Source organism: Brienomyrus brachyistius, chromosome 2 (assembly GCF_023856365.1).
Source record: "Brienomyrus brachyistius isolate T26 chromosome 2, BBRACH_0.4, whole genome shotgun sequence".
NCBI lineage: Eukaryota > Metazoa > Chordata > Actinopteri > Osteoglossiformes > Mormyridae > Brienomyrus > Brienomyrus brachyistius.
Genome location: NC_064534.1, coordinates 16,029,931 through 16,054,865, shown reverse-complemented (window position 1 = coordinate 16,054,865; position 24,935 = coordinate 16,029,931). Strand labels below are relative to the sequence as shown.

Genomic DNA, 24,935 nt, shown 5'->3' with positions numbered 1-24,935 from the left:
CGCGGGCAGGACTTTGGCATCAGAGACCCAATTCGGGTGTATTGCCCTATTGGAAAGAAAGAGCAATTACCCAAGCTGGACAGTTACTGGCGGGGACTGGGGGAGATCGTCAAGTGTTTCTCTGATGTCATCTATTACTGGAGTCCTGAATGTCTGAAGCCCTGCATAGCAACCGTCTAGCGTCGGATCATCCCCTGGACTCCTGCAGCAGCTGAGGATAAGGATGCAGCAGAGGATGAAGACATCCTGGGGACTCTGACTGTGACATTACAACTGCAGCGCAAGCACCAGTCTCTGCAGCATTTGTGAGACTTTGTGGTGAACGTGGGGTCTTTGGGGTTGGGTGACTGCTTAGGTGGGGGCAACGTGACACAGTGGGGCAAGGCAATGGAGACTAAAATTATTCACATACCAGCATGCCTTGCACCACATATTCATAACCGTGTCAATAATCATGAATAACATTGTAATTGTGTATTTATGTTGTAAACTGTAAGTGGTGTCCTGTTGCGATGTAAGTGCAGAATGTAATGTTTTTACCGTGGTGTGCTTATGGTTGCAATGGGGTTACCCTGAATGTGATTATTGTGTAAGCTGTTTGCCTGTCTCAGGCATTATTAGTTATTTTAGTCTTGCGCTACAGGACCTGCTTGCTTTTTAAAAGAGCAGACCCATGTTAAACATTATCCACTTCATTGATCCGGCTGTAATATATGATGCATAGTGTTAAAGATATGCGAAATACTGTAAGGGATTCATATATGTGAAAGTGTTGAAAAAATTATAATCAGAACAACAAAATAAATAATTTGAAGTAACACTTTCGCTATTCTCTGTCCATATAGTGAGAAAATATATACGTACAATTAGTGTTTTGTTGAATCATCCAGCCTTCCTCCGAAATGATTTTTGTACAGCATAACTCTTGATGTGTGGCATCTTGACGCCTCACATGAGGACTGCATTATCTTGCCTGCAGTTTATAAAATGCCTGTTGTTTGGAGGTGTGGCAATACAGTAATTGCACCACATTTGCAACTGCATTGCACTTCTGACTGATCTCTATGCATCAGCCTAGCGAAGTCTGTCCGATATTTAACGTACATTCACTTCATAAAACTGTTTAAATTAATAGCTTCTAAATTGCGTACAACCATTTAAACTGCAATACATTACCAATTGATTCGCGCGACTACATATTAGATTTGAACAGACATTAAATATCAGCGAACTGCAGAGTAAGTAATTAAAATTCATTTTCGCATACTACATAGCATGCTCGTATATGGCCAAAGGAATGTAATAAATCTGCCATCCTTTACAAAACACTTTCTTCTAGCATCTTTTTGCTCACGATGCTTGCAGAAACAAACCAGTTTTGTACGTACAGGGCTGTAGTAAAAATACTGCTTTAGGAAACTACATTTCCCAGTATCCCTTTCAGTTTTTGCACTCTGGCCAATCGGGAGCTTGAGATTTTGGCGCTGATCAGACACACAGGGCCTGAAGCAGGGAGCTTTTGTTACAGCTAGAGGGAGAGAGGGAGGCAGTAACGTTAAAATACATGGGAGCAAGATTTCTTTAAATTTCACACCAACGTTAGGACAAAATACAAAAACCCTCAAACGTTTCCATATAAAAAATACCGGCCATGGGAACTGAACGCTGACCGCGAATTACACCCTCTCTCCTTTTTAATGAATAAATTGGAGTTGGCCAAAGAAGAGGCCTGTACTTTAGCGAGCTAGCTGGTATTTTCCACGCTTTTGTTGTAGCTAGCTGTCTTTTTAAAGTGTCGCATCGGGAGGCTCTCATATTGGCCGTTTGTTTAGAATGGAAGTCGCCGAAGGTATTGACATTTTCGTTTTACTCTGTCTCTTCCTCTTTCTCTTTCTCCCTCGTTACATTACGACAATCGCATCGCCGCATCCAAGCTTGGCTGTTTCAGTTGATGGGCTGAGTTTTTTCCCCTCTGCCTGTAACGAGTGTTTGTGTAATCTGGCCAATTTGATTTAAAGGGACGTGGGCAGCCATGTTGGTAAACTGGGCAGCTGTCTCCTTCTTCGGCTGTCAGGCTGTTTCGGTCTTCCGCATTTCGGCAAGCTCTTTGGGGCTGCCGAACCGGTAACAGGGACATTGATTTTAATGCGAGTATAAGCAGTACACGTTTTGTCTGAGTTAGGGTATGGTAGTGCTAGTTAGGATGGCCGTTTCGCGCAGTTTGCGGTAGTTTTTGTGAAACATCTTTCTAAATCGTCACACTTTCAGCCTGACGATGGAAAGTGTGAGTGCGTGTGTAGTACTTCGCCTACTATGTGTGCTGTGTGTGTTTTAGTGACTTCCTGATATATGGAAGTAACAAAACGCTGACACCAGTTTTGGTAAAAGAAATTCGCATTAATTTACAGGCATAAACACTTGCTTATTCAGCTTTAGATTGGAATATGTCGAGATATCACGAAGGGATATTTATTATCATGACTGGCTGAGCATTGTGTTCAGATGCTGCTTAATCAAGACAAGTGTTTATGCTTAAATCACGGTGATGCAGTGGAGTTTCAGCACGTATGAGGGTCCCGTACATCGTTTACATATTGCCGTTGCATACCAGTTTGTGCTAAAACTCACTGCATCTTCTATGTCGCAACAGAGTACAAGAACATAATATTCGTCATCTGAAAATTGTACTTTTTGTTAATGTTAAAAAAAAATTGTTCGGCTAGGAAATGTATACCTACATATTTACACCTATATTTATATGCCATACTGCCCCAGTACTAGCAGACTGATTTACAACATTAGGCGAAATATGGAGGTAATTTGCACCATAATTTATGTGAATAGAATGCATCAGTGATGTCCTTTTTTTAATCAAACAAATCTGGTGAATTTAGCTAGAATTGGATTTTGGTAATGGGCTTATTTCACCAATCTTAGCAGATAATTGTAAACCCACATGAAGTCTAGCATGCCTGAAGCATCACTGGGTAGGAGTGTACTGATGCAGCGGCCCTCCGAGGTGGAGTTCCTACCCTAGGTTCTGGCAGTGCTCTTACACAGGACAGTCCTCTCTCAGAGCCCATTGTGGCTGTGGGCTGAACGAGAGGATGCCCGGCATCCTAATCGCTTCCAGTCCAACAAAGCGCCGACAGTCTGCCTCACGCCTCCATTCATTTCTTCCGGAAGCGCCCTGTTAATTTGAAGAATGTGACAACGTCTAGGTCTAATCTTGACATGGTTTTAATTATCTCTGGTATAAAGACCACTTGTCGACATGCTGTGCTGGTCTCCTGTGAGATTGCCTGGGTTTTTGTGTTTTTTTTTTTTTTTTGTTTGTTTTTTTCTTTAAATAAAACATTCTTTTTAACCCTATGTGACATTTGTTGGTCCAGTAAAACTAAAGCAATTCAGTTCAAATTAGGGAACATTAAAAAAATAACTGACAAATTTATATGCAGCCTGTGCCAACGGATGCATAAAAGTGGAAGGTTTTGTTTGAAAAGCTGAGCACAGCACATAACCAAGTGAACATTAGTTCAAAACCCAGGATGGTGTTACTGGTATGCTGGAGTTATGGACTCTATGGGAGTACGGATGTAACAATGTATAGAGATGTTAATAAATTTAAGAAATATCTAAAACTGGGTCTAAAATTCACTACAGGTTTTTATGTGCATGATAACCTGACACAAGGCCAATGCTGAATCACCTGCTTTCTATTAAAGCACTTCAATGTTCTTTGTAGTGCATCAGTTACTCCTAACAAACCTGTCAGAATTAGAGCACATTTTTGCCAGGAAGAATAGGGTGGGGGAGAAGGACATTCCACTATGGAAAACAAATGGGGGGGGGGATGAGCTATCCTTAAAGGACCCATATTACAATAGCTACCATATGTACTTTCAAAAAGTTGCTTTTCTTGGGGGGGGAGTTTCCTAGAAAAAAATAATGAATTTTTTGAAAGATTTGATTAATTTTTTCGTTCAGTCAGTTTTGGGGTGTTTAAAAGGTTTTCTTTATTAGAATGGAATATCGGATTATGCCAGTCCTGGAGGGCCAGAGCCCTGCGCATTTTTAGGTTTCCCTCATTTAACATACCTGATTCAACGCCTTGTGCTAATTATCACACAGCTCTTGAGCTGAATCATGTGTGGTAGAACAGGAAAAGAGCTAAGCTACACAGGGCTCCTGCACTCCAGGAATGGAGTTTGACACCCCTGGATTACACTGTGGTTTGGCAGTAGCCATGGACTGACGAAGATGGTTTGGTGGTGTTTCTTTCTTGGCTGTCAACGCTATCTGATTTTTTTCCCCCTCTGCATCTTCAGATAACTACATTGAATGCATACCATTTCTGTAGTTTTTCATAGTTAAGATTTTCATGCCTGGAGATATTTAAAGCTTTGCTTGGAAGTAGTACACCTATCTTTGGTAAGAGATGTCTTAGTTGCTGAATCATATTAGCAGAAATTAAGGGTGATGTTTTGATAGCGAAAAGCTGTCTGTCAGCTATTGTTTGGTAAAAATAACATTGGCTGCACAGGTTTTTCTGTTACTATAAAATAAGGTCCTGAAACCATAGTTGACAGACATTAAGTATAAAGATCCCGTGACCTGCCCAGATGTCTATAGTAATATTTGCCTTCCTCAGGCTATGGCAATGGATATCAGGCTTGGTCCTGAGAGAACACTACGTTTGGCAATTTTTGTTGCAGTAAAACAATTAGGCCTTATTGCAGTTGATTAACATATGTGTTTTATTTTAAGAGCTGAAGTGTGTTTTTATTTTTTAAAGTTTTTTTTTCCCAGTAATGATCATTAATTATTTCCTGTGTGGTTTAAGAGACGTCTCTAATGGCTGATATTTATTCAGCTTTAGTTGATTGGATATTTTTTCCAGTTAGAAGTCCACAAATCAAGAAAACCAATTTAAGGTAGCAAGTACTTGAACTTTTAATTACACTTTAGGGGGAGTTTCTTCAGGGGCTGCAGCTTTCTGATTCCTTGTTTTAATATCTAGGTCCTCGTTTTGTAATGGGCTGTTTGTTGGCTTTAGTTATACACTTTGGAGTCCTCCAAGCTGTTCTCAGAATCACTGGATAATGGACATATATTTCAGTTTCAGAATTACTGTCAGCTGTGTTTAACAATACTGACATTTTGACAAACTACAGGTGCTTCTATCAGTGTTTTCAGGATAAAATGTGACTGGAATCTGAAGAATGAAAAGGCTGTAAATTTTACACAGGCGCAGATTACATAAAATTTCTTTAGAAGTAAAGCTATTACATACTGTGAATAACAAAGTGCTTCTTCAGTGCTTCCAGTTTAACAGCTGGAAACAACAGTCTTGTGGCAATAAAGGAAAATCGGTCTGCACAGTTACACCCGTGTGAATTTCAGAGGTTTTTTCTACAAAACATTCATTTTGTAACACATTAATGATTTGATTTGAAACATAAGATGAATTGTAAGAAAAATGTATGATGCTGAAGGTGTTTATAATTTCAGTTTTGGCCGATATTCATTAATAATCACGATATTGTTATTGGTCTGAGGTGTCATTCTTGGCTGATATTGCCAGCCAGCATTTAAACCTCACTATCAGTATTAAATGTTAGCAGTACCAGAGCTAAAGACATAGCTGTTAAAATAATGGAAATGATTGTGTTGGACAGTCAGTGACGTTTACTAGTGGAGGGCAAGGGATTTCATTGGCTCATTCACCACTTAGACATAGGGCTGCCACTTTCAATCTGAAGGAATAAGAGCCACCCGGTCTCCAGTAATAAAATGTAGTGAGTGAGGGCATTGATTGCACGCTCCAAAAATACAAGACAAATCGGAACCCAAATCGGATCAAAACCTGGCTTTGAATTTTATTTTACAATACGGGGTGGGTGGCATCTCTACTACGAAAGATCTCAAAGTAGCAGCCTGCGTCGTGTTTCTAATTCATCCTTACGTCTGGCCAGCAAATCAATCTTTCCACAGAATGAAAAACAATGTGACGTAATTCCACTGCTAAGTCTCACTGCCAGCACCCTTCCCTGCTTGGCTCAGAGGTTAGCTGGTTGTGGGTATTGGTATTAGATAATTAGACAGAAATATATTGGTTATGAGTATCTGTCAGAATGGGTCACCGTTAGCAAAAAGTTACTTTTAAAAACATAATATATGTGCTTAAGTATAGGTATTGAAAGTATTTATATAGCAATATCAGACAAACATGTAACATTGTGCAGCTGAATACTAGTTGTGATGATGCTGTTTATTATACTCAAATGTTTTGGATGGATGTTTTGGAAAATGACCTGCAGTGCAAATCCTGTTTAGTGAAATGATTTGTTGCGATAGGAGCCATTATAATCTGCAAGGTTGAAGCTTTTTTTTCCCTGAGGTTTCAATTTTTTTTTTCTCCCCTCTGATTAATGACGTGTTACTTTTATCTATGAAACGATTTGTCACTTTTGCAAAAAAGTGAGGAGCATTTTAAATGAATGTTGTCTCTTTTTTTGTTATTTTTAAGTGAAATTTTTGTTTTGTCTCTGGGATATAAAAAAAAGTACAGGCAGCCATCAACTTGCATCCACATTGCTTTTGTCATTGTATCTTGGTCGTTATAGGGGGAGGTCAAATATTTAACATAAAATACAATGTCACACATTTAACTAAACCTCTACAGATGCAGCACAATCAGTTTGTTTTGGTTTTTGCCACATGCTGCACACGTGGTAAAATACGTCTGTTGATGTCCACTATGTCTGCTTCGGATGTCTGCCTAATTTTGCTATGGTTCTCATGGTATGTGAGTACAATTGGAAATTGCTTGATAGGACACAAGTTGAGGGATGACTATTTTTGTGTGATCACTTAACCCAACACAAACGATTTACCTGAACATGAGCTTTTCTTTACAATAAGCATGCCTGATTTTCACGCTTTGGCATGGCTCTGCCAGCAGGGGTGTGGTAGAGCGTGTTGAACACGTGTTTGTTTTTGCCTGCACTGCTTACGATGGCTCGCATGCAGCCTCAGCTCAGCTGTAAGAGACACTCCTGTTCCACACAAATTGGTAAAACCTTCTTTAGGTATTTTTCCTGCTGGATACTTTGGCAGTAAAACCTTAATTTTCGTCATTTAAATACTTTCATAATCCCCCGCCCCTCTTGGTTGCATCCATGAAAATTAATAGCAATTTTCAGAAATTTTAATACGACTTACCGTGCAATTTTAAAATGTCAGGCTAAGGTTTGAAAACATTTAACTGATTAAAAGCCACAAGTGTGATTCTGATTTCACCAACATCAAATTTCTTTGGTTCATGTTTCCTTTGCCAGGCCCTGAAAGAAAAAGGGAAAGTTAAGGATGCCGCAGCAGAACAATGGATTTCTCCTTCTCTTTCATGCAAGGGATCATGGGAAACACAATTCAACAACCGCCTCAGCTCATTGACTCGGCCAACATTCGGCAGGAGGATACGTACGATGCCAGCAGCAACCTGGGCGAGAATGGAGGCCGTTCAACTTATGATTCAGCCTTGGAGTCTGGCTTTTGCTACCCTCCCTCAGCCCCTGAAGACCTGCCAGGTGTCACAAATGGCTACCTGCCTACAATGGGCCTGTATGAGTCCCAGACCAAATATGGCATGTACTCGCAGTTCCCCAATGGCTCCGCTAATGGCTACAGTGCCATCCGCAATTATGGAGATCACTATCTTGTGCCAGGGGAAGGTATTGTTCTGAGAGCCCCTGTTGTCCATGAGAAACCTCCGCCTTCTTCCTCACCAGTTTCCCATCCACACCATCACCATCAACAGCAGAATCATCTTCAGAGTACCAACAGCCCCCTACCTTTGCACACACAGCATCACCCTCTTCCACCTCATCTCATGCCTCATGTTGTGCCTCCACCTGTAGTCCTGCCCAACTCCCCTCCAGCTCCCTCGCCGTTGAACAGGACGCCACCGCACCCCTTAGCTCTAGTGCCACTGCCATCCAACTTGTCCAAGAAGACTGGATCCCCTGAGATCAAACTGAAGATCATCAAGACGTACCATAATGGCCGGGAGCTGTTTGAGTCAGCCCTCTGTGGCGATCTGCTGCACGAGGTCCAAGCTGGTGAGACCTCTCGCCGCCGACACGAGCACAAGAAGGAAAAGAGGAAAAAGAACAGTGGCCATCACAGCCAGAACACGGAGCCCGAGCTGCAGAAGCTGGAGCAGCCTCAAGGCGTCTCCTCTGTTCACTTGGAGGAGACAGTGTTGCGGGGACCACAGCCGTGTGAACGGAGGGAGGAGCTGGATACACCCAGGAACTGCAAAGGCCCCAACGAGGAAGCAAAGGATCCGAAAGTGAGTGCAGGGTGATCTGTGACTTGCCGTTTATCAAGAAGGGTCATTTGTTTTTTGTCAATTAAAATTTGACCTGTAATCTTCAGGATGTTTGTTTCCGCTTATTCCTCATGAGTCTAATGCAATTTATTTATTTTTTCCCTTCTGTCCCCTCCTTGATCATTTGGTTGATTGACTCAGCAGTACTTTTCTACGGTACCAGTTAGCACTGGTGATTTTAAAGACCATGAGGTCGGGGACCTGGTATGGGCTAAGGTGGGGACGTACCCTTGGTGGCCTTGCATGGTGTCCCGCGATCCTCAGTCCAAAGTTCATACCCGGATAAACACCAGAGGTGAGTCTACCTCCCACCTGTCGCAGAGGGTCACAGATGGGCCCTGGGTTCTTGTTTTTCTCTGACCCACGTCTGACCTGGTTCACAGGTCACCAGGAATACCACGTCCAGTTCTTTGGCAGCGTGCCAGAGAGGGCATGGATCCATGAGAAGAGGGTGGTGGTGTACCAGGGTCAGCATCAATTTGACGAGCTGCAGGCAGAGACCCTGCGAAAAACCTCCAATCCTGTTGAAAGGCACAAGGTACTCTGCCACGTGTGCCCACGGCTTTTCAGGCTCCTCAGGTCCTTAAGCTTCCGATTTGTTCCATTCTTATGGCCAATATCCAATTACTATTTATTTATTTACCAGATGCTTTTATCCAAAACAACACAGTCAAAAGCAAGGTCAAACAGCCCCTGGAGTAATTGGGGTTGAAGGGTTTTGCTCGAGGGCCCAACGGTGAAATCACTTTGTCGATTCAGGGGTTTGAACTTGCAACCTTCTGGTCACTGGCACTGTGTTTTAACCTGCCGAGTCACGCACCCCCCCATACATTTGGTGGAGTTATCGCTTGGGGGCAGTGTGTGGCTCAGTTGGCTAAGCCTCTGTACCCGTGATGGGAAGGTTGCCGGCACGTCTGTGGTTTCTTTGAGCAAGGCCCTTGACTCCCAGCTCCCTGGGCGTGGCAACAGGTGGTTGCCCTTCTCAGCCATGCTTGCTTTTATGGAGGTGAAAAGAGAATTTCCCCATGGGGATCAGTAAAGTGTCAATTATTGTTATACTTGTTCTTATTATTATTATTACTGAATCTGGGTCTGTTGCCACCACACTACTATCATAAAGCAGTCAAGCTGTTCACCTCAGTTGAATAGCTCCCACATCAAATGGTATTAGTATGAGACACATCATATTGATTATCTTGGAATATAATCATTCCTGTATATTGTACATTGTCGATGGTGAATAATACTTTTGGTGAACCTTTGAGCTCTTCTGATCAAGGACATCAAGGATTTTGGAGATGCTTACACACCAGGTTTGCTGTGGTCTCTGCAGCTGTTGAAGCCCATTCCTCAAAGGGAGCGTGTGCAGTGGGAAGTGGGCGTTGGCCACGCGGAGGATGCCTTTCTGATGACACGGGAGGAGCGCATAGAGAATTATACATTCATATATGTGGATGAGGTGCCGAGCACCTCACCGCCTCGGGCCGCCAAGGTGGGAAAGAAGGCGCGGCGATCCCGTGGCAGTGGCCGGGAGGACAACTCCGGCTCCCCAGAAGGAGAGCAGCGTTCCACCCGGCAGCAGCCCCGCCGGCAGTCCAGCCAGAGTACCAAGGGGCCTGAGGAAGATGAAGATGAGGAGGAGGAGGAGGTGGAGGATGAGCAAAACCGCCAGTTTCCGGTCCCCAATGAACCCACGGAAGCCCAGCAGCAGTCTCCTCCAGTGAAGACGGCCTGGAAGACGGCGGCCGCACGCAAGCTGCTCCCTCTTTCTGTCACAATGAAGAAGCTCAATGTGGAGATGATAAAGTGTGAGTGGCCCTCGTCCAGGGAGCAGGCCCTCTCACCGAGGAGAATGGAGGTGGAAGGCTGGCAGGTATGTGCGATAGCTTTGGCCGAGTCTGGCGTCCTGTTCAGTGTTTTCCAGACCCTGGGCTGCATTTCCTTATATTTGTATATGGAATTGGTGTGAACCAACAAAGTCTGAAATGTCGATTGTGGGGAGTCTTAGTGATTTTGCTCTGCAGGACTGTGGCAGTAAGCCAGAGCTGAGCTCCAGAGAGCAGCAGCGACTGTTTGGCCCCCTCGGCCGGAGGAGCGAGTCCAGCCTTATGCAGCACACGCTGATTGAGGCCCCTGCAGGTAGCGGCAAAGTGCTGTGGCTTTCCTGAGAAAGGCCCCCAAGGCACAGGGTGGTGCACTGAGAGTCTGCCTCCCACAGGGCCACTGGAGCGCAAGCAGCAGCGCAGATCGGTGCGGAGCCGCTCAGAGTCTGAGAAAGGTGCAGAACCTGTCCCAAAGAAGAAGCTGAAGAAGGAGCAGGTACGCGGCTGCTCTGGCCCCATGTGACGCCTGTTTCCTGAGCCATATGCTGCAATGAATGAATCCTGGTTGTGATCTTTAGGCAAACACTGACTCTGCCCCGTGGGCGGAAAAGTTTAGAAAATTTCCACTTTTACCCAATATTCTTGTCGCCTCTCTGCAGTCAGAAATGGTTCCACAAACAGCTTTGAAGACTGGGTCTCAAAAAGGTATTTGACTCTTAGCCTCAGTCTCTATCCCTGCATTATGTATTTTAGTCGGATCCTTGTGTTCTAACGATTTTACGGTTATTCTCGTAAGGATCTGCATTTGCTGCATACCCAACAGCAGCAATCACGGATCTTTTTAAACCAAGGTTAAAAATTGGAGGCATTATTCTCACAGTCATGTGTGAAGGACCTTTCAGGGAGTACTGCTGTAATACGCTTTGAGGTGTACAAGAGTGTATCTCCTCTCTCCAACAGGGGCCAGCGAGATCTCTGACTCCTGCAAGCCCTTGAAGAAGCGGAGTCGGGCCTCCACCGACATGGAGACGGCCAGTTCCCAGTACCGTGACACCTCTGACTCTGACTCAAGGGGCCTTAGCGACCCACAGGTATGTTTCAAACGGGTAGTGGTCCTCTTTTTTCTTTTTTTTTTTTTAAGGACTGTAGCGCTTGGCCAATTCCAACAGTTTCCTTGAGAAGTTTCTTGTCTGCTTTTGGCTTAACCAATGAATGTAAATGTGGCAAATATTGTTTATAGATATTGTTGACCACCTTAAAGCATATGAATGGATTAAGGGGCTGCAACATGCATAGGTACTCTTCGGGAAGGGTTTGGACAGTCCCATGGCTGCAGATGCCTCAGACACGCAGTCGGTGGACTCCAGCCTGTCCCGGCAAGGTGGCGTTGCCTCTAAGAAGGACACGGTCTGTCAGGTAGGTTCCTGGCCGCTCGCTCGTAAAGGGCAGATGGTTCCCAGGTGACCATGCGTGTGCCTGTGTGCCTTGGCAGATCTGTGAGGGCTATGGGGATGCCCTGGTGAGCTGTGAAGGTGAGTGCTGCAGGCTCTTCCATTTGGAGTGCCTGGGCCTAATGTCCCGACCAGAAGGGAGATTCACCTGCTTGGAATGTACCAACGGTGAGCAACATGCAAGTATTGTGATGATTTTAGAACTGGCATTCTGTCAGTTGTACATAGATTTACTGTGTAGTATTTCACACTTCTGTTGTTGGCTTTGTCTTCCTTCCGCATCTGATTCTGAGTATGAAAGATGTAGCTCACTTCTTTTTCTATCTGCCCCCCTCCCCCCCCAGGCTCCCACAACTGTTTTTCCTGCAAGGACCCTGGCGGTGACATGATGCAATGCCTGGTCAGTGGCTGTGGCCGCTTCTATCATGAGGCTTGTGCCCGCAAGCACCCTGGCACCTCCATCGAGCCCAGAGGCCTCTCCTGTCCTCAGCACTGCTGTGCTACCTGCTGTCTGGAGAGAGACATGCAGAAAGCCAGTAAAGGTATCGTCTTTCCCAGTAGATAGCCTACCTGTTTAATTGTATTCCCTGGACTGGGAATATAGTGCTCACAGGAAATCTTAGGGCGTTTACTTAATGCAGTAAAAATGTTACAAATTTATTTGTTTTATAACAAAAATCATTACTTTTATGCATTCGTTTACAAAAAAATGTCACCGTAGAAAGCAGTAATTTTATGTGAAACATTCAAAAAAATTTTTACTCAAATTACAGTTCTGAAATAGCTAGTTTATTGACAAGCAGTCTCATTGGTTGCTTTTTAATTAGTAACACCTTTGTAATAACAATCATTATGCAATACTGTGTTTAGTATCCCTTTGGAAGCCAATGACTACACTTGCAATTAATCGTTAAATGGCAAGAACAGAATCCAATCGGTCGAATCAAGTGTCAAAAAACTGACACTTAAGAAAATGTCTGTGCAAGATGTGTTTTTCAATGGACTTTAGTTAAGAAACAAATACATTTGCAATATTTTTACAGAATTAAGCAAGCGTCCCTAGACTTTCTGTGAGCGCTCTATAAATGATTTTGGGATGGGTCCACTACCACTGCGGAATACATTTGTCTCGTTTTGACAGATCTTTTTCGAACTTTGCAGAAAAACTGTATGTGAGGCCTGGGAATGATCAACTTTTGAGACGATTCGCACCAAATTGAAGCAGTATTGCATAATGATAGTAAAGGGTAGTCTCAGATTTGATCTCAGTGCGGTAACTCAAAAACTATTTCATGGATCTTCTTGATGGAACTTTGCAGACGCATTAATTTTCTAATTTTGTGACAAATTACACCAGAATTGAACACTGCTTAGTGGCAGCAAAAGGAAGAAAACACTTGATCTTCTGAGTGTGGATGTTAATGCCACTTCACAAAAACATCATATGGATGTTGATTTCATTTTGAGACAAATTGCACCAAAATTGAAGCAGTACTAGATGGCAGCAAAGGAAGGATAGGGTGACTGCACTTTATCTTGTGAATGCAGTAGCTCTACAAGTATTAAATGGATCTTTTACGAAAGTCTCAGGAGCATTGCATTTCTGATGATCTGGAGGTTATTGTATTTTGAGACAAATTGGACCAAAATTGAAGCAGCACCACATAATGGTGGCACACTGATTACATTTATACAAGTCACACAAAGTTGGGCTTTTAATAAAGTGGGGAGAGTTTGCAAGGGGGAAAGAGATTCTAAAGGTTTGGACATGTGGGAGGAATAGGGGTTAGATGGGCTGAGGGGTGACGGCCCCATGGGAGGAATACATTGTTTTTTCATTCCGACACCCTTTAGTTTCTGGCTCTTGTACACAGGCTTTTGTACCTTTTCATACCTGAAGTGAGTTGAGATTGTATGTCTGTTTTGTAACACTGACAGTACCTGTTGGTTGGTTTGTTTCTTTCTGGCAGGTCGCATGATGAGGTGTATGCGCTGTCCCATAGCCTATCACACGGGTGATGGCTGTATAGCTGCCGGCAGTGTGATGATCACGCCCCATGTTATCGTGTGTAGCAACCATTCCAGCTCCAAACGCAATGGACACTTAACCTCACCAGTAAATGTAGGCTGGTGTTTCGTCTGTGCCCGAGGTAGGCTTCACTTCTCTCGGAATCTAAGTCATCCCTGCGGAATGGAGTTGTCATGACGATGGTGGTGGTCGTGGTGATCTTATGATACTTGTCTGTGAGATGCTAGGCTGTCAGGGGCTCAGGAGGCTTGTGTGTCATCAGCAGGCTTCGGCTTAAGAAGTAACACTGAATTTGCAGCACACAAGACTTCACTTGACCTGATTGGCTTCACTGTGCTGTGATCTCTTGTGTAGTGAACGCATCCAAGTAAATTACTCATGCAGCTCGCCTTAGAAGATACTTCACATGTTTCTAGTCCTGTAGCAGCACCTACTCTCCACCTTCTCAGCTTCTTTAAAGGGGTAGAGGTGTCACAGTGCATGCTCATTTTTATTCCAGTCGAGATCTCAATTGCTTCTTGACATCTGCATTAATTGCAAGGGTTAGATCCTGTTAATAGCCTTCCTTAGTGGAGGACCATCATTTTACAGTTAAATCCATTGTGAATCGATTACACAAAAGGTATGAATAATAATTCTTGAAACATCGTCCTTAAAATTTGTGTAACTAAATGTTGTTCAGTGGCTCAGGTTGATTATGTAATCAGTGATTTCATACAATGATAAACAACCATGTCCTTTTACGGGGTGTTTACATATTTTTGTGAGAAACCAATAAGGTTTAGAGCTCACCTGGAGCATCACAGCATTACAGCCTGCCAAAAACATTCTGTGGCTCCAAAACACGCCCACCGATTTTTCTGCTGGTTTGAGCCCCTGACTAGCGCTTTTTCGGTGTCATTCAGGATCTCCTCTCCATTTCATATTAGTTTGACAAGCCTAATCAATTGATCCTTTCAAAGTGAAAACTGACAGTGAGTAGTATCATTGTTCTTTATTTATTTTTTGCTAGACCTTTGTAAGATGATTCACATGCTCCCTTCTGTTACAATGTTTCACTGATTTAATGATGTTTGGACCAGTTTCAGGGATCGAATAGTGTGCGTGTTTTTTGATAACATTCCTTTGTTAACACAAAATGAATTGTAATTCCAGCAGTGACTTTGGAAATTTTTTATCTTTTTATATTAACTGATTCACAATCATGTTTACATGTTTATGTAACTAATCTGATGTGAGTGTTTAATGTGCTTGATAACGACTTTTTATTTGTTTATTTATAAATTTACAAACTATACAGGTAGTGGACAAAAAAATGGAAACTCCATGTTACTGAGTTTTAGGGTTTTCTCTGCCTCTCTGTTGGCATGGATACAATGCCATACCAAAGCCTAATTTTAGGTGCTTCCATAAGTAGCTTTGTTGCTATCATGGAATAAGTGACTTTCGGAGCTGTTTTTCTAATCTCTGTGGGTGTTGTGTCTGGTTTCTGAAGAGATCTGGGAATGGATTGCCTCAAACCTGGAACAGTGTGACACATTTTTATGTACCTTTCCTTGCACTATTCTATTTTCTTTTACCAATTGACTGAGATTCATTCAACTCTATTACTCTCCTCCAATAATCTGGGCCCTGTCTGCTTTGGCAGCACTGAACTCATGGTCAGAGTTATGCTTATGGTGTCAGAGTGACTGACTTCTCTCTTGACAGTTCTCTTTATTAATCTATAACCCAAGATGAAGCGTTCATCATTTTCTTAAAGTTCTGTCTGCAATCAACTGTTTCTTTGTAACTTATACCCAAAGTTACCCTCATACCATCAATATTTGCAACAGGCACAGGCATGCTGTATGATTTTGAAACGCTTCTGTATTTTGGCCATTTTTTTGCCCACTACATGTAGGTGATGTAATTTGAATATAGAAAATGAGTTAAAGAATTGTTGAATAGTCTGTCGTTTTAAAGTACTGTCAGTTTTATTCTTGTTCTTCTGTTTCCTAACATTTTCCATGTTGTAACGTTTGTCTTGTTTTCTGGAATCATGGGTAGTTTCTGCTGGCTCATTGCTCTTCCTGTTTGTCTCATATGTAGGGCTGTTAGTGCAGGACCATACTGACAACATATTAAGTTCTTATGCGTATAAGTCGCACTACCTTCTGACTGAGTCAAATCGCGCTGAGTTGATGAAATTACCTATGATTCCTTCTTCTTCGTCAGCTACCAAAAAGAATATTGGGAAAGGTAACAGAAATGTTTCTTCCATTTCTCCTTGCTGTGTGTCCTGTCCATCCCGTTCTTTCGCCTTGCGTTTCGGCTGCCAGCGGGCGGGTCGCTTCAGCCTGGGGATGCTGCTTTTCTCTTACTGCAATGCGGGGCTGTGTCACCAGTGGCAAGTCTGTTGTACAGGTGGAAAGTGGATATGGCAGGACGTCACTGCGTTTGGCTTGACCTGCCTCCGCTCTGCTCCTTGCACCAAGGCCATGGCACGGTAGAGTCAGTGGCCCCAAAGCTGATTGATGAGAAGTGGCCTCCAGCCCGTGCTTTCAGTCGCACGCTCCTGTGTGCCCTGCCTCCGCATTGCCGTAAAGCCCTCGGCCTGCTGAGAAAAGCATTGGGTGTGGGGGTCACCTGGGTGTTTTAAGACCTGTGCTGTTTTGACCGGCGCTGCTTTTCGGGTCCCTGTTTTGAAATTTCATTCTTGTTTTGTTCATCGCTTGTCTTGCGGGGTGGGGGCTTTCTGACTGCGCCTTTGTGAACCCATATTACACTGTCCATTAGGTGGGTGTGATTGTCACTTTTAAAATAACATCTTCAAATCTGATAAACAGATTTTGTGAATATAAACATGAAATTTATGAAATGTTTTTAATATTTAAATACAATTTATAGCATATAAATGTCATTCTGAGGCTTTTTTTGAAGCCCAGTTTTTGAACATTTTAGTGTAGAGGATTCCTAAATGTAATTGTTATCCTGTTTTTGGTTCTCTAAGTTCTTGCTTGTTGTTGGATACTGTACAGAAATACAGGGAGGGAGAGGGAAGCGCTGCATGTCTGTCTGGTGCCTCTCTTCTGCGTGTTCTCACTTCCCTTCGCCTGCGTTTATGTGCCATTGTGTCCAAAGCCTTTCCACAACTGCTTCATGGATTCAAGGTTTCTTATTGGGCATGGGGCCTCAGGTATCTCAGTGCCCGGAACTTTCTGGAATGCTGACAGTGAGCATTCTAATTCAAATGGCAGAACTGACTCAGTATTAAATGGCAAAAGTGCACTTTAGAAGCTCGAAGCAGCTTTATTGGCAATTACACCGTCATTGTTCCACAATTTCAATTATCCTGGCCCATCATAAAACGTTATACCTCCTGGCCAATGAGATCACTGTGACTCGGTGTGCGCATACATGCTGGGACATGGTGTGGAATTCATGGAGTGCTACTTGGGATATGGTTTACCGGATGGCACCCTCTGTGGCTGCAATGCAGACAATGCAGACATGCACGCCATGACCACCGCCTCCCATGTCCCTGTGAAGGGGGAAGACTGCTGTGCTGCGAGTCGTGCCCTGCCTCCTTCCACCCCGAGTGCCTGAGCATTGAGATGCCGGAGGGGGCCTGGTGCTGCAGCGAGTGCAGGGCGGGGAAGAGGCCGCATTACAAGCAGATCGTCTGGGTCAAGCTGGGCAGTTACAGGTGAGGGCTGCAGGCGCACCTGTATACGCCACATGAGTCACGTCTCGTCCCAGTTGCTGTTCTTGCTTCCGTGCAGAGCATGGCTTGTTAAGTATCTGTGGCCATGTCCGGAAGGTCATGGATTCGAATCCCATAACTGGCAGAGTTATCAGCTCTGGCTGGTCCTGAACTCTGATTATCACGTTTGTGTCACTTTGGCCAGAAGCATCTGATAAATAAAATACTTTCTCCTTCTGTAGTGTTTGATGGATGGGCTACTGAGGATTTCAGCAGTGTTTGGTAATTGGTACAGCTTCTTAGGTTGGAATAATGTGGCCCAATAATGTTTTCCATCCATACATCCATTTCCATTGAGGGTCATGGCGCCTATTCCATTGTAAAGTAAAACAAGCGGCCTTCTCTGTTACACCCAGGCACCCTAAGCCAGGCTCTTGTCATATCGCATGGCCGATTATTTAGACTTGATTGTCACTGACTGTTACCTTCCTCTAGTGTTTCAGTTTTTCCTCGGGTAAATTCTAGTGTTAAGAATAAAATGTGACCATGTAGAGGGATGCTCTGAGGTATGGGCAGTGTTGGAAGTGTACCATGGGAAGGAATGTTTTAAATGTGAATAGAGAGAGACTGCCCACCTACTGGTGCTGCTGTTCGTGTCTCTCCTATCCTTACCTACTTCTCTGACTCTGTTATACAGGTGGTGGCCTGCAGAAATCTGTAACCCCCGCCTTGTCCCTTTCAACATCCAAACACTGAAGCATGACATTGGTGAGTTCCCCGTCTTTTTCTTCGGCTCCCATGACTACTACTGGATCGGCCGGGGCCGCGTCTTCCCCTACGTGGAGAGCGACAAGAACTTTGCAGAAGGCCAAATGGGCATTAGCAAGACATTCAAAAAAGGTAAGAGACGAGCGTGCCTCTCCCCCTGTGAGGCCCTCAGGAGGTCTGCCGGCTTGCTCGTGAAGGGGTCTTTGGTGCTGGTGCAGCTCCTCGTGCACTTCCACGTCGTCTCGTGACTCTGTCCCCACTGCAGCCCTTGAGGAGGCAGCTAAGCGCTTCCAGGAGCTGAAGGCACAGAGGGAAAGCCGGGAGGCCCTGGAACAGGAGCGCAACTCCCGCAGGCCCCCGCCCTACAAGTTCATCAAGGTGAGGCCCCTGCTTGCTAGCCTGCAGAGGGGGCCCACCTGGATGGAAATGGTCCTATTTGGTTCAGCTAGTTTCTCTGGAGATGCTATCTAGGCTTGTATACATCTCATGGAATATTTATCACTTAAAAGAACTAGCCGTCTTAAATTATACTTTATACAAATTATACAAATTGAGCATCGTGCTAAAAAGCAGCCGTAGTGAAGCAGACTGACCAGTTTTGTGAGGGTCAGCTTGTCCTTGTTATTCTCTCACAGTCCAACAAGCCTGTGGGAAAGGTGCAGGTGCACATAGCAGACCTGTCAGAGATCCCGCGCTGCAACTGCAGGCCGACGGATGAGAACCCCTGCGGCCTGGACTCGCAGTGCCTCAATCGCATGCTGCAGTACGAGTGCCACCCGCAGGTGTGCCCCGCGGGCGAGCGCTGCCACAACCAGAGCTTCTCCCGCCGCCTCTACCCCGAGACAGAGGTCATCAAGACCGAGGGTCGGGGCTGGGGGCTCAGGACCAAGCAGCACCTGAAGAAGGTGAGTCTGCAGTCTGGGTGCCCTGTTCCCATGAATACCACCCGCTCATAAGATGGTACGAACCACTTCAGCGGGTCACACATGACCAGACTGTGGGGCGCTTTGCAGTTTGCCGTACACTTTATCATTCCCCAGGGAGATTTTGTGTTGGAGTATGTGGGTGAGCTGATCGACTCAGAGGAATGCAGACTGCGAATCAAGCGTGCACATGAGAACCACGTGACCAACTTCTATATGCTGACCCTAACCAAGGTACTGTCTCGTGCAGGGAAGTTGCATGCCATCTGCTCAGTCATTTGCACATATGTGCGCCCTCAAATCCCTCGCACTTATTAGTTGTATTTACTAAGGGGTTCTTAAATTTCACTTATTGCCTTTATATAAAAACAATGATGGATTATCTGAATGCTGCAGCCGTTGAGTGGTGTGACTCCTTCGGCCCGACAGGACCGCGTGATTGACGCTGGGCCCAAAGGGAACTTTTCTCGCTTCATGAACCACAGCTGCAGTCCCAACTGCGAGACGCAGAAGTGGACGGTGAATGGGGACGTGCGAATTGGGCTATTTGCCCTGTGTGACATTATGACTGGTGAGAATCGCCCTTTTTCCTTGCGTGTGTTTTTTTATTTTAAATGTATTTTTCTTTGGCGCTAGTGTTTTTCAGACGCTGACACACTTCAAGGTTTGAAATGCTAGAACATTTACAGAAAAATTCCATTGATAATGCCCCCTTGTGGTCAGTCTTAGGAAGGTGATTAGTTTAACACATTTGTTGCAGAGACTGAACTAACCTTCAACTACAACTTGGACTGCTTGGGCAATGGACGAACATCGTGCCACTGTGGAGCCGAGAACTGCAGTGGCTTTCTAGGGGTGCGGCCCAAGGTATGAGTCCTGCCACACTGTTGGCCAACTGATCAACAAAGTAGCGAAGGGGCACGCAGTCTCAACTCCCGCAGAATAAAAATATTGCTGGGTCACTAGCTTTTGGCGCTTTTCCGCTGCCAACAAGAACCCAGGCCATACCCGAACCATACTGCGAACTGGAGATTTCCCATTATAAAGTATGTTAGCCGTAATAGGTTGAGGTGGCCCAGCTTACTAGCAGGGCTCAAAGTGTGACCAAAGTGTGACCAGACTGAACAGGCTGCATCAGCACCAACTAATGGGTCATAATGCAGTGTGGTGCATTTATGCATTCTCAATAACTCAGAACTTAAATTCCAACCTCCTACTTAAAAAAAAAAAAAAAAAAGTCCTACAGAACGGCTAAATGGAATTTTAAAAATTTACGCAAGCAAATGCTGCTTCCATTCGATTCTCACAGACATCCTAGCGGAAATCAGCACTTCATAAATCATGATGTGCACAGTAAATAATCATCTCTCCAATTTTACGTCACTGTCGCTCTCCTATCCTGACACTGCCTTTACCAGTCCGACCCTTCTGCAGTGGAACGCGAAGTGAGCTGGACTAGACTCTTAGCGGTACAGCTCGGGTCGGTTCCTGTATGCCAGTGGAAAAGCACCATCAGATGCAGATGTAACTGCGTCACTCTTGACTTGATGGCAGTGTTGACACCCTGGTTGCCCCCTGACCTCTCAGAGCGCGGTGGTGATGGAGAAGGAGGAAAAGGCCCGCAACGCGAAGCTGAAGCCCAAGAAGCGGAAGCTGAAGCCGGAGAGTAAGCAGATACATGAGTACTTTTGCTTCCGCTGCGGAGAGGGTGGCGAGCTGGTCATGTGCGATAAGAAGGACTGCCCCAAGGCATACCACCTGCTGTGTCTCAACTTGTCCAAGCCGCCGTTCGGTGAGTACGCTTGTCCTAAGGCCTTAGGCCGCTTGCAGGTGCCCGTTGGCTTCCTCTCACGGTCTTGTTTCCCGCCGCAGGTCGCTGGGAGTGCCCATGGCACCAGTGCAGCGTGTGCCTGCGTGCCGCCTCCTCCTTCTGCCACTTCTGTCCCAACTCCTTCTGTAAAGACCATGAGCAAGGCATGCTGGTGCCCTCCGCCCTGGATGGACGTCCCTGTTGCTCCGCCCACGACCCCCAGAGCCCCCTGGAGCCCCGGTCAGCAGATCTCAGCCGAGTCAAGGTTAAAGAGGAGCCTCCGGAACTGGGAGAGTGAGGGTCCCCCTCACTGTTCACCTGCAGAATTGTGGAGGCCAGGCGGAAATAAGGCGTCATTTTCGTATAAGATAAGAGGGTGGAGTATAAGCATTGAAACTTGCAGTGAGGAAGGCGTCACACGTGCCACGGGGCAGACTGGCGTCTTAGACTCAGCCTTGGCGTGCAGGTCGTTAGAGAGACGGGAACAACTAGGAGTGCGTGGCAGCTCAGCCTCTGGCAGTGCACATTTACACATTGTGAATGATGACTTTTATTACAGAGAAAAGCCAGGTGTATGTTGACCTTAAATAGAAGTCTGCTTCGTGTTTTAAGCCTTGATACCGTTTGCATTCCACTACCTTACTGTGAATCGTGGGAGTGCGTGCGGGTCATGTGAGCTGGCTGGACGACGTCCGGGGAGCCTGACGCCTGCCAGGCCCTGAAGGAGGCGCCACGTCGAATGCGCTCCTCTCGTAGACACTCAGCGGGCACTTCAGGAGCATCCTGCCGCAGGAACCTCCTGCGTTAAGAAGCAGCCTTGGGAGGGAAGAGACAGCAAACACATTTGGGGACTGAAGCATAAGAAAAAAAATACTGTGCAATCTAAGGAAAAAAAACACTACATTTCACGATCATGGCTGGGCGTACTGTTTTAAGGGGTCTTTGAGAGACTGCTGTCAGTGTCCGACGAGTTTGTTTACCATGGGATTATTTTGATATATTTATAGATGAAACAGTATTTATTTATGTTTACACTCGCTTCCTGTCAATCTTTCAGTTACAGGAGATCCACCACAATCTGTTTGTTGAACGGTTTTACAGTGTTGGTGACCTTTTAAAAAATCGCTTTTCAGGTTTCAGGTGAATTATGTTCACATATTGCGTGTCATATTAAAAATTGTCCCGCCATGAAGTCAGCTTGAAGTTTTGCCAAATTGAAATCCATGTAGTATTTGTCCCTATTGGAAAAAAAGCCCCTTGAGGTATTATGAAATGGGTCCATCGTGGACAACCGGAGCAGAATAAGCATTTAAAATGATTCCCTTGCCTGCTCCATACATTCGTCCGTTTGATAAGCCCTGCAACCGTGACATTACAGATGACCGTGGTAATCTTGGGTCAGAATGTTATATGGCTTTTCTGAGATTGTGATTTTAATCCCCAGTCATAAAAAGAATTCAAGTATTCTGACAGTGCTTTGAGGAAAATCAAACGTCTGATCTCTTGTTAATACCCCCCCACATGTCTTATAGATGGGTAAAAGTAAAGCAAGAATTTCCAGGAAGTGAAGCAGTTTTTTGTCTTAGGTTTTTCTTTCCAGCAAAGATTACTGCAGGATTTGCACATTTTACCTCCAAACAACCTCATTGCATAGCTATTAAAGGACTTTCTTTAATTCTGTAGAAAAACTTAGAGCGGTGATGCACTGATACAGCCTCTTACGGTATCTTGACAAATATTTTACTATCCTTCTCCCCCAACCAGCTGTGTCCAACTGCACAATCTTCAAATTTTTTGAATGTTGAATTGGACAGGATTTAAAAGTTTTCCAGAATATATCCCTTAATGCTACATTTTGCAGTACCAAACATTAGAATATATCTTGAAAACTTTGCCCTTAAGTGCTGATACACTGCCGTTCCGCATATAGTGATAATTTCATACTGTTAGATTAGTTCACTCAGATAAACTGCTAACCGTAATACAGCAAAAAGCACCATCTCTATTCGAAGTGTTAATATGAGATTTTGTTACATTGTGATGCCTTTCCTATGTCCAGTGTGTAGAGTATGTTACCCGATGTTGACTTGTGTATCGTACATTATTTTTCATTATTTTCCCTAGTGTCTTCTTTGTGTCTTTCTATGCCTTGAAATCTTTTTAATCAAATGCATATCACATTTTTTTTTTTTCCTCCCATAATCGCAATGTTTAGTTGTTTAGCACATGATATTGAGAAATGTATTGGCTCGCACCCTTTTGTATCTGTTTTTTAGATGCAGTATTTTTAAAACACTAATAGAAAGATGACTTTCTCGATTAACCAAAACTAAAAAAAGGATGTTTTTTCATGAGCCTTGTATTTTTGGCAGTAGTAACTTTTTTCTTTTCTTTTCTTTTTTTTTTTAAAAAATGTGTTGGATCTGCTGCCGCTGAAATAAGTCCTCTTTCTGGGTGAGATGTTCACCTTGCCTTGTTTAATGCCTGTATTATGATAGCGGTGGAACATATTAAGGTGAAAATGTGGTCGTGGATGTGTTCATCCTCTGTGTGAATGCGTTGGCACTTTTAATTTCTTTTTCATACAACTATATCTGACTCTCCTGCCCTCTTCCCTGGTACATACGTGAGCATTTATGTTTATAATACAACAATCATATAAATCATTTTGGGATTTTTTTTAATCCTATCATTGCAGTGTTTCTGAAAATGCTTGTAGGAAACAGGTCCAGCAATTTTACAGTGGTCTCTGTAACATTTTTATGTAAAGTCACTTTACTCGTTAGGATGTTAGATTTTTTTTTAAATTCATGTTTACTTGAATTTTTGTTCATTGTGTCTCTTATTTAGCAGTGTAATGTACTACAGTAAATGTGAAATTAATGTCAATTAGTGTAATTATTTTATTGGTGTTGTTACATATGGGGGGGTAACCAGATGTGGTTTCAAAGCCTGGGAATCCAGAGGTGTCTTTTATAACTTTGTTTCTCTTACCTTCAAAAATCACAAGACATTGAAGTTTATCCATTTTATGTCTTTACTTTTTATTTTTGTATATTTTTATTTATAAAATTGTAATGCTTTCTGACCTATTTTTACACATAAAATAGTGTGAATGCACATTAACAGTCTAAACACATCCTTTGTTGGTTCTATATTTTAAGTGCACACACGCATTCACGTGCATTGTAATCTGGCGGGAGTGCACCGTAGTGAACCACTCCGTGTGCTACGTGGTGCATTGTATTTTAAAGCCCATTTCAAGTCAGCTTTCTGTAAATGTCAAATGTATATTCTTTGAAAACATTAAAGAAATGTTTATACATGTATCCTGTGTTGGTGGGTAGGATTTATTTATTGTTGCATAGAATTTATTATTTTCTAAAGGGTTCTAAAGAAAATGTTTAATATCTGTGCACATTAGACTGCTTAACCGGACAGGGACTGTCCAAACGCAACGCACACGCACAAAGGATTTTGCCCGTACTGGCTGGGTGTCTCCGTGCGATCCTAACCTTTCCAACTTTGTCAGATTATGTGGAATGTTGCTATTGTTGACAAATGTGACTCATCACCACGAAATGAGTCTTATGGGTGAAATTCTACCAGTGCTACTTAAGACTAATTTCGTGGCGACGGGTCACAAATTCTGATCAATTGATTTTAATTATATGCTCGGAATATCTTGGAAAATATCTTTAATACTGGCTGATGAGACTAATATTAAACTTTGACAACTCGTACGTAGTGAAACATCCCTAGAACTTCTGCTAGGGAACAGTTTATCTATTGGTGTTACATTACACATTTTAAGAATGAGATTATATAACGGTGGCATTTTGTTCTATTGCTCGGTTTGTTACTGCATAACATAAAAGAATGATGCTCGTTCGGATTTGTACATAACACAACACATCTGTCATGTAGTGCTTATATTGCCTGTAATTTTGAGTTTATGGGTGTGCAACTATAGGACTTTTCTCCTGTTTTGTATATTACCAACCAATCTGTCGTTCATTTTATTTAAGATCATTTTGGAAAATAAAATGTTATG

The 24,935-nt window shown here is 43.8% G+C and overlaps 1 protein-coding gene across 4 annotated transcripts; it reads left to right on the top strand.

Annotated features, from left to right (window-relative positions):
• Positions 1-1,480: 1,480 nt before the first annotated feature.
• On the top strand, positions 1,481-24,210 carry LOC125717090 (histone-lysine N-methyltransferase NSD3-like). Of its 4 annotated transcripts, none has more exons than XM_048990073.1 (23): positions 1,481-1,849; positions 7,341-8,353; positions 8,537-8,687; positions 8,776-8,930; positions 9,726-10,265; positions 10,417-10,531; positions 10,611-10,711; positions 10,875-10,920; positions 11,176-11,306; positions 11,512-11,631; positions 11,708-11,834; positions 12,011-12,208; positions 13,637-13,816; positions 15,787-15,936; positions 17,227-17,383; positions 18,078-18,280; positions 18,414-18,526; positions 18,784-19,053; positions 19,189-19,305; positions 19,501-19,642; positions 19,832-19,938; positions 20,659-20,863; positions 20,944-24,210. In XM_048990073.1, the coding sequence occupies exons 2-23, from the start codon at positions 7,385-7,387 to the stop codon at positions 21,177-21,179; spliced, it is 4,533 nt and encodes a 1,510-aa protein (XP_048846030.1). In that variant the 5' UTR covers positions 1,481-1,849; positions 7,341-7,384; the 3' UTR covers positions 21,180-24,210. The 4 variants fall into 4 exon arrangements, with proteins under 4 accessions (XP_048846030.1, XP_048846038.1, XP_048846021.1 ...); XM_048990081.1 differs by having other exon boundaries at positions 8,534-8,687; positions 15,913-15,936; XM_048990064.1 differs by having other exon boundaries at positions 8,534-8,687.
• Positions 24,211-24,935: the final 725 nt, after the last annotated feature.

Excerpts from the sequence above, each read along its gene's own strand:
- LOC125717090 (XM_048990064.1), top strand. The coding sequence starts at position 7,385 with ATGGATTTCTCCTTCTCTTTCATGCAAGGGATCATGGGAAACACAATT. Across the intron at positions 8,931-9,725 it reads ATCCTGTTGAAAGGCACAAG|CTGTTGAAGCCCATTCCTCA; the intron begins GTACTCTGCCAC and ends TGGTCTCTGCAG. Across the intron at positions 10,532-10,610 it reads GCTGATTGAGGCCCCTGCAG|GGCCACTGGAGCGCAAGCAG; the intron begins GTAGCGGCAAAG and ends TGCCTCCCACAG.